Source organism: Salvia splendens, chromosome 1, assembly GCF_004379255.2.
Source record: "Salvia splendens isolate huo1 chromosome 1, SspV2, whole genome shotgun sequence".
Taxonomy (NCBI): Eukaryota; Viridiplantae; Streptophyta; class Magnoliopsida; order Lamiales; family Lamiaceae; genus Salvia; species Salvia splendens.
This window is the reverse complement of record NC_056032.1, coordinates 34,420,214-34,429,451: the sequence shown is the minus strand read 5'-3', so window position 1 is coordinate 34,429,451 and position 9,238 is coordinate 34,420,214. Positions and strand designations below refer to the sequence as shown.

Sequence of the window (9,238 nt, the reverse complement as noted above, 5' to 3'; positions counted from 1 at the left end):
CATCCCTAGAGAAATATATGAAAAGGGGGTATACTATCACATAGTACATCCGTACGCAAGTGATTGAGAATGGACTGGATTGGGTTTCCAATTCATCATAGAAAGGAAGGCTGCAAAACAGAAGAAAGATAGAGAAGCAGAGAGAGTTTCCATTCCAATTCATCACAGGAAGTTAGGAATTCTCTCGTGAGAGTTTCAGTTGTTGATGTAAATCGAAATTTCACAAGAAAGCAAAAAAAGATTTAAAGTGGTCTTGTGAGTAAAATGATGTTGTCTTATGAAGCCTGCATGAGGTGGTATATTATTCAGTATGACTGATAGTCATCCAGCTTAGAGCAACCATGGATGTAATGATAATCATTATATAAGGGACCTAGCAATGCTTCTTTGCCAAGAAGACTCAATCTCCATATAGATGAGATGAGCTATTTTCCATTAAATATAAATGTCTCATGATTATCATAGTAATCAACACTAATCATCACTCCGACTATTTATTGACTTGATACAATTACCAATCAATCACTAGGCCAACTCACTCAATATAATTTCCATCAGGCCTTCAATCTTCTATAATTGTCTATTTATTGAATTTGTTCAGTAATCCGCCGGTAAATAAGTAGAAACGTGGAGCAAAGTGTTATGACTACCATAAATTAGATCCAAAAATTGAACCGGTATTTATAGCAAAATACGTAGTAGATAAACACAGTAAATTAAATAATACGTAGGCGACAAGAAAAGACAGAGAGACAGTAGAGTTGAGTAGCAGCAATCAGAATGCATCTTATTGCAATTCTACCCTCCTCAGTTACCAACTGCGCTGCCCCTTAGAATGCATCTTCAGTTGTGGGAAGGGAGGGCGAGAGTGAGTTCCGTGAGTCATCGTAGTCCTCCCCCAGGGGCGAAACCTCCACTCTTATATCCTCAATCATCTTCACAACCTGCGCCATCGTCGGCCTCTTCTCCGGCAGCTCCACCACACACGCCATCGCCACGTGCAGCATCGACACCATCTCCTCCTCTATGTTCTTGTACCTCAGCAGCTCCTGATCGAACACTTCCGCCGTCCACTCATCCCTCACCACCGACTGCACCCACTTGGGCAGGTCGGCGCCCTCCCTCCCCGTCAGAACCTCAAGCACCACAACCCCGAAGCTGTACACATCCGCTTTCTGAGACAGCCTCTTCTCCTCATTCTGCTCCGGCGCCTTGTAGCCTTCCAATCTCGCAATCGCGTGAGCAGGGTTCAGCAGCAACGACAGCCCGAAATCCGAAATGCAGGCGTTTCCGTTCTTGTCCAGAAGCACGTTGCATGATCTCACGTTGCCGTGAGGAATTCTGGAAGCTGCATACTCTTGGTGAATCCTCTCTAGCCCCCGCGCAGCGCCCAGCATCAGCCCCAGCCGCGTCGTCCAGTCCAATGGCACCCTCCCTGCTCCTCTGTTCCCTGCCACCATCAATTTCATCAATAATTAACAAGTCTTAGTTTAAATCCATCCATATCGAACAACTCTACCATGTAAAAGTGAATGGAGGCAGCCATTAGGCATGTAATCATAAACGAGCAGTTTCTCTTCTCTGGCGTAATAGTAAGCTCTGAATCTGACAACATTAGGATGCCGGAGCTTCCCGATCACATCCATATACTGCTCGAATTCCTTCCTACCGCAGGGGTTTGCATCTTTAAGCCTTTTTACAGCCACCGTGCCTCCATCGTCTAGAACCGCCTTATACACTGTGCCAAGGCTTCCTTTTCCGAGCATCTCCGCGGATGCTCGGAGCAAGTCCTCGAGCTCGAATTGCTTCTTCCTATCGAAGAACACCAGCTTGCTCTTATCGGTAGCGTTAGTGCCGTCGCTGTCTCCACCGCCGTTGTTGTTGTTAGCGTAAACTCTCTTTTCGCTGGAATAGCTGCTCCTCTTCCCGCCCTCGCTCGAGCTTGTAATCTCCCTCGAATGCTTGCCGCCGCACCAATAGGCCACCGCGAACGATGCCATTACCAATACCAAAACAGAGTTTGCCACCACTATTGCTACGATTGCGCCGTTGCTAAGCTTTTTGTGATGCTTGCTTGTTGTTGGCTCTTCGATTGTGGCGGTTGTTGAGGATGGAAGAGAGCTAGGGTTTGACGGAACGGTTTGATTGGTTGATGATTGATGATCGCCGCCTGTGTATGAGCATTTGGGGAAAGGGCTGCTCCCGCAGAGACCTTCGTTGCCGGAGAAGCTTGCCTCGCCGTATCGGGAAATTACGGATTTCGGCACGGCGCCGTAGAGCTCGTTGTTTGATAAATTGACTTCTTTGAGAAGAGGAAATGAATCGAGGAATTTAGGGATTGTGCCGGAGAGGTCGTTGTTCTGGAGGTGGAGAGTGAGGAGGCGCGAGAGGTTGGCGAATTGCGAGGGGATGGGGCCGCGGAGGTTGTTATTGGAGAGGTCGAGGCGGCGGAGGCGGTGGAGGAAGGAGAGTTCCGGCGGGATCTCGCCGGAGAAGTCGTTTCCAGAGAGATAAATGAGCTTGAGGTTGGCGCATTGGGAGAGGGCTGCGAGGGTGCCGTTGAGGCGGTTGGAGCGGAGGTCGAGGAGGCGGAGCTGGTCGAGGGAGGAAAGGGTGTCGATGGGGCCGCGGAGGCTGAGGGACGGCAGGGAGACGGCGGTGACGCGGTTGTTGGTGCAGTTGATGCCGAGCCAGTTGGCGGAGCATGCGGGGCCGGAGGAGGTGGTCCAGTTCGAGAGGAGTGTGCCGTGAAGGTCGGTCTGGGAGCGGAATAGAGAGAGGACGGCCGTGTCGTTCACGGCGGCGGCGGCGGCGGCAGCGGCAGCGACCAAGAGTGAGGTCAGAATGAGGAGAAAGGAGGAGGAGGAGGAGATGAGGTCCATTTTTTGTTAGCATGGAGCGCAAATGCATGGGACGTGAGAGGCTCAGTTTTATTCAAAACTGTGGAGAGAGAAACAATTTTACCTTTTATTTCATGACATCATTATTGTAGTCAATACAAATATAGTCAAGTATTTTAATCATTTTTTCATTTATATTGATGTATATATTGGACCTCCTTTTAATAGAAATGAACATGGTTTTTTTTTTAAAATGAGCATCAAAAGCTAATAGTAGTACAGTCTGTATTCATAAAATGGGTTCTTATTGAGCTAGTATTTTCTTAATAAAGCATCACAAATATATTAATAAAGACATGATTAAATAAGATCACTGAATTGCTGTAAGAAATTAGGCTCTCTCCCGCTCTATCTTTCTCAAAACAAATGTTGACTAGGAACGGACAATGATTGTAGAGAGAGAGAGAAAAGGGAATTGTGCTTGATTTACACTACTTTAATAAAATTAATAGATAAAAAGAGCGAAATGATTAAAGGAGTGCGAGAGTGAAGAGTGTGTTTGTTGTGTGAATGATTGCTGTTCTCCACTCCAATCCAATCCAATCAAAGGGAGTCAAGTAAAAAAATTGTAAAAATTTGTGGTATAATTTGTAGAGCTTTTCTATGCTTTTTGTTGAACAACATATAAAAGAGGCTACATTCTTCAAGACTTGAGAGGGACTCACATTCAGACTTTAACCAAATTCTTCCGATTCAGTTAACAGTAAAAAACAGATTAGTTGATATAAAATGGATCCACATTTCAGTAATAAAGTCACTGGCCATACAAATTTAAACTTTGATTAAGTATATTCAAAATGTACTTGAATCATTGGTTTTTAACCTACTATTAAAAGTAAAGAATGTCATTTGGGAAACTGCAACTTTAGTACTGTAATTGTAGATCAGCCAATACTAGTTCAGTCCTAAGACCAAATTCAAATTTTAGCTACTTTAGCCAATACAAATTTGATCATTTTCTCTACAAATTGACTTATAGATCTAAAAAACGCAATTTCCCTCCCATCACATGATATTATTAGCTATAATAGAAACTTTAAATTAGAAAAGCGGTAAATCTACACATTTTTCATTTATAGACTAGGCATATAAATTGAATTTGGTTCGGCATTTGTAGTGATTTATAGAATAAATTAGTACGAGTTCACCAATCCACAAGGTATTTCTTTCTTTCTTTCTTTACCTTTTCTTTTGTTTCCTGTTTCAAAAAGAAAAGCTCTTACTTTAAGTGTCACAGAAGCAAAGTTGCGTTTGCCAAATCATCAAATTATTCAATTTCATATAAATTACATGCAATTCTATCAATAATCAATCGAGCTCGATAACACACATGTTATTCATTCCATCAATCCTCAACATCACATATAGTAACACCTTTCGCACACAAAATCCAAATTTATAGGACAAAGTAAACTATTTTATGAAAAAAATAAGAGGAATATAAGTTAATACTTTCCTCTGTTCCATAGTGGTAGAGTAATTTCTCTTTTTAGTAAAAATCAACACATTTATCATCACTTACTTTAATCTCTTAATTTATTCTCTCTTCATCTCTCTACCTTTTCTCTTCTCCACTATGGAAAGGAGGGAGTAATAGATTCATATAGTTGTAGATTAAGTTAAAAGCGTGTTTGGGTTAAATAAGTTACTAATATAAAGTCGACAGATACATAGGGAAGCGGACCTTTATAATCGTTTTGAAACTTTGTCGTAATAAGAAAAAAAGAAAATGAACAATGACAGAGAAGGCAATGTCACAATTGTCGGCAAAAGGTAAGGAATGGTGTTACAGCCTTGTGTTCATAGCAAAATAAGCTATGAAAATTGAGATTAGACGTCTTCCAAATGGTGTATTCTTCATTTGGTAAACAAAACTATGGTTCTATCGAATTTCAATGTTCGGATCAGACAGCAAATTGACATAACAAATAGGCTTCTTTTGACCAAAATCAACCAAACTGTTTTTTATTTTTACTGTAATTTGATCAAACAGAGATAGTCATTTGACTCGGTAACCATATTCCCATCTGATTCGCTATTAATAATGCAAAGATGAAAGACTATATTGAAAATTTGAAATGCATTTATAAATTATACATTAAGAGTATATATTTAATGAAAATTGCACTATACTTAAAATGCATTCATGCATGCTACACTAAAAGGCTGGAGGGTATGCAAAAATAAACAACTTCAACAAAATAGGAAATTTTCTCACCTTGCAAAAGCAATAAACAGGAAGCATTGCGATTGTTCTCCTTTGCATTTAGCCTCTCTCACCATGTGCATAATCGGTGCTTACAGATTTCATAAAAATGTGAAAATGCAACGCATCCCATAATTTTTCAACAATTCCACGCGATAGAGCAAGATAAGCTTGTCTGGCAGCCAGACGGTGAGCTTCAAGAATATCGGCATTGACAAAGAGCTCACTAACAGCATCTACTACCTTATCATGTGAAACCTAAAATAATGAGATAATATCATTAAGAGCGACGCCATGAAAAAAAAAAGGATAATATTTTAGTTTGACAATTAAAAGAGCTCACTAACAGAATCTACTAGTAGAGTATATCTTTAGCTCCCTAATCCACCTAATAAGCACATATCATAATCTAAACCTTAAAGAGACTTTGCATACCTGCAGAACTGAAAGGGGATTCACATGTTGCATTTCAGCTACCATGTGCGAAAAGTGGCCAACATGATGGCCTGCAAAAAAAAACTACCAGATATGAATAAATAGATTATGTTTCCCCCTTTTTACATAATCTCAATTGAGATAGTCAGAAATGACCTGTTAAAACAGCACAGCCAGCTCCAGCAGCTTCTGATATATTGTGACCTGCTGATCCAGGAAGGAATGAAGCTCCTACTACTGCTATTGGCGTTAAGCTGTAGAAGTCTCTAAGTTCACCTATAACATAAAATAAGATTCTATCAGTTTCTTGAAGATAAAAAGTACACTGACATTGTAAGGACTAAGAACTAAAGTACTAGTATGACACTGTAAGGAGCTAATGTACACTGTGACATCATGCACTAATGATTGTTACATTCCAAACATCATAAAACTTATTTGGCTGAATCCTAAAATTTTGAAATAAAAGCAGGCAGTTGATAGCTAGATTTTGGTTGAGCAAAAAAATACTCCATTTGATGAACCAGGGAGGGGAGAGAGACATGACACGGGCAATACATTCTATATACAGAATATTATACAGAGGAAAAAAGAGAAAGAGAAATTGCAAATGTGTAATACCTAATGTGTCAACCATATATATACCCGTTTCATTGGTTAGATTATCACCACGAGACCGCAATGCCACAGAAATTCCTTCCTCCTGTGATCTCTGTATCATTAAATAAGATAACACCATCAATCAAGATCATGAAAGACGAATATATACTAAAATCTGTCACATTGAAAAGGTTCAGAGAACAATGTAATGCCTCTATAAACTACTCCTATTACTCATATATATTTCTATAGAATGTTACCAACTAGTGAACTAAATAATTACTAGTAATTTATTTAGATGAAAATAATTGCTTTTGTCAAGCATTTTGAAGGAAATAATAGTGGCAAAAGGCACCTGTCGAAATAACCCAAAGTCAACCCCAAATGATTTTCACATCACAGAGATCAGGATTTGATATTTTGATCGGAATACATACTATGACAAAGTTTGTTATACATCAGATTGACCCTAGCAACGTAAGGTGTGAAATGTGAAAAGTGAAAACTAATGAAGAAGAATCTTATATTGAACCAACACAACATTTCAAGATGGAATAAGTGTTTGTCCAAATATGCCAATCCCAATCAGAAATATCTAAGTTATAATAACACCCCGAGAAATAGCTAAATTTGCTTTCCTTAAACCAAATAACAGATGTACATAGAAATGTCAATCAATAACAAATAGAAGCACTTGTACCAACGTGATATCTTGTCCAAGGTGAGGCTTACGGGGGACGATAATAGTTACTAGATCTGGATGCTTTTGTTTTAGTAACTTGTGAGCTCTGATAAATACTGTAGAAATGAAGATTCAATTAAGAGAGTAATAAAAAAAATAATCTGAAAAATTCTACCTAACAGCACTTGATTCATGTTGATTACTAAGCAGTATCACACACGAAAGCAGTTCAATTTATATTCACCAGTTACCTTCATCTTCACCATTATGAATTGAAGACGCCATCCATACTTTCCTACAGGAAAGCTGTGCCTGGAGCTCTTCGAGGCTTTTCTTTACTCCAACAGAATTTCCATAATCTGATATAGCTGGAAAATAGAAAAGAATGCAAGGATATAAACCAACAAGAAGTGGACCACCTTTTAGTCTGATCTATCTTAATGACTCTGAAAGTGTTTCTTTAAGATACCAAATTTGAGGTCTCCAGTATAGTTTATGACATATGGTGGAGCTTGCAATAGCTGAAACTGAATCCCTTGGATTGTGCTCTGGCATTTTGGAAAGAGAGATGCAATTAGGTATACCAAAGAAAGTTTAGAAGTTTCAAATACAACATGAAACATACCAATGGGAGAATCAATGAAAACTTTGAAAGCATCAACTTGATCAGTGGTAAAATTACTGGATTAGACCAATTTTGGAATGATTTTGTGGAGATTCTTCCATTTAGCAACGCCAATGCAATCTAAAAGGAGACATGGAAAAAAAAGAAATACCACCAGATGAGAAAATGTTGGAACCATGACTCAAAGTGCCTTTTTTAACACTTCCATTGTGAAAAATAATTGCTCCAAAGCCTCTTGATAATTAGTTATAACAGTCTCAACATAATTGAGAATTCTTTATTACTTGGATCTGGAGACAAGCAAAGAAGAATTTATAATTATGAGAATAAATACTCACGCCATATCTTGCAGCGCCCATGATGAGATTCGGCCACAATTCACTTTCCATCAGCATAACTGCATTTGGCCTCCAATATTGAAGAAAAACATCCACACTATATGGTATATCAAGAGGAGCAAACTGCCTTACGCCAAACAAGTGTAAACAGAAGAATACAGAAAAGATTAGACTAATACAGAAAATAAATCATGGTTTTGTACTTGATTCATAGGCAAGAACAACATTCACATAGACTGACAAACAAACTTCAAGCACCTGATATATGACATTACTTGGAAGTCTCTCCTTTATCACTTCACTGCAACAACACAAACGAAAACGACGAACACTTTGATACATCTATTTCCATATAAATGCAATAAAAAAGAAAAATGAAACGACCAGCATTTTCACAGTTCCGTAAAATAATTAATCCCAATTTGTGCTTACAATGCCGAGACCGTGGTCGTGGTCATGAGCACCGTCACATCGGGCCTCCTCTCCAAACAGCACTTTATCACAGGAATGGCGGCCAGTCCTTCACCTTTTCATAGAGCAGCGTAGGAATTAGTGGCAGTAACTAATTTCGAGCACTGAGTAAAGGTGAAGAGAATAATCACCCAAGGAGACGGCGTGGAACCAGATGAGGTGACCGGCGGGGCGGGGCGTGGAGGGACGGCCGAGGCGTTCCGGCCAGCGAATGGGGTGTTCTCGGCCCCGGATTCTGCGCCACCGTAGATGGAGGCTGATTAACGGCGAAAAGCCAAAGGTTAGGGCTCGGTAAATTTTATACACTATTTCACCGCTTGATATCGCCATTGCATTACTTCTAGAACAAGGAGTACTAACTTGCTTTGTTTGTCTTTAGGTTTTCAGATCGCCAGTTGGTCGGCCGGCGGCTTATTTTACCTTCTTTTCTGAGATGGGGTTTAACTTTCGAATTACTCCATATCTTCTAGTAAACAGAGTAATGCATTGAAAGAACATTTAAAGTTTAAGGGCGTGCTTTTTTATAAATTGTTCTAGTAATTTCAGTAAAATATAGTATTACTGTGTTATTTTTATATGCACTGAAAGAACATTTAAAGTTTAAGGGCGTGCTTTTTTATAAATTGTACTAGTAATTTCGGTAAAATATAGTATTACTGTGTTTTTTTAATAGTGGATTAAAGATAGTGAAACCGCTTTACTAAATACTCAGGATTGCATGCAGATCAAATAAAGCACATAGAGTTGACACACTTAATCAAGTTAAACAGTCAATGGATCAATCAAGCTACTATCTGGTTGTTGATTATGCAAACGGAGAGACTTAGGGCTTTCAAGACCTTAACCCACAATACTATAAACTAGTAATGGAAGTAAGGGTCGAATCTCTCAGGGACAGAGGCGGTCGAGTTGTGTTTGAGATATTGGGAGGTTTTAGCTGCGGCCACGCTTTCCAGTGGGTTAAGTTGAAACTAAATAACT

At 39.4% G+C, this 9,238-nt stretch overlaps 2 protein-coding genes across 2 annotated transcripts; both read right to left on the bottom strand.

The window, feature by feature from the left end:
• Nucleotides 1–656: 656 nt before the first annotated feature.
• Nucleotides 657–2,933, bottom strand: LOC121748044 (leucine-rich repeat receptor-like protein kinase PXC1). Its single transcript, XM_042142265.1, has 2 exons — nucleotides 1,520–2,933; nucleotides 657–1,450 (listed from the first exon to the last, which is right to left on the bottom strand). Exons 1-2 carry the CDS (start codon nucleotides 2,880–2,882, stop codon nucleotides 831–833), a joined length of 1,983 nt encoding a protein of 660 aa, XP_041998199.1. The 5' UTR covers nucleotides 2,883–2,933; the 3' UTR covers nucleotides 657–830.
• A 2,009-nt stretch (nucleotides 2,934–4,942) lies between these two features.
• On the bottom strand, nucleotides 4,943–8,750 carry LOC121748054 (probable 3-deoxy-D-manno-octulosonic acid transferase, mitochondrial). Its single transcript, XM_042142268.1, has 12 exons — nucleotides 8,389–8,750; nucleotides 8,219–8,312; nucleotides 8,045–8,087; nucleotides 7,787–7,909; nucleotides 7,449–7,568; nucleotides 7,293–7,371; nucleotides 7,075–7,191; nucleotides 6,842–6,939; nucleotides 6,163–6,253; nucleotides 5,698–5,817; nucleotides 5,542–5,612; nucleotides 4,943–5,364 (listed from the first exon to the last, which is right to left on the bottom strand). The coding sequence occupies exons 1-12, from the start codon at nucleotides 8,585–8,587 to the stop codon at nucleotides 5,167–5,169; spliced, it is 1,353 nt and encodes a 450-aa protein (XP_041998202.1). The 5' UTR covers nucleotides 8,588–8,750; the 3' UTR covers nucleotides 4,943–5,166.
• Nucleotides 8,751–9,238: the final 488 nt, after the last annotated feature.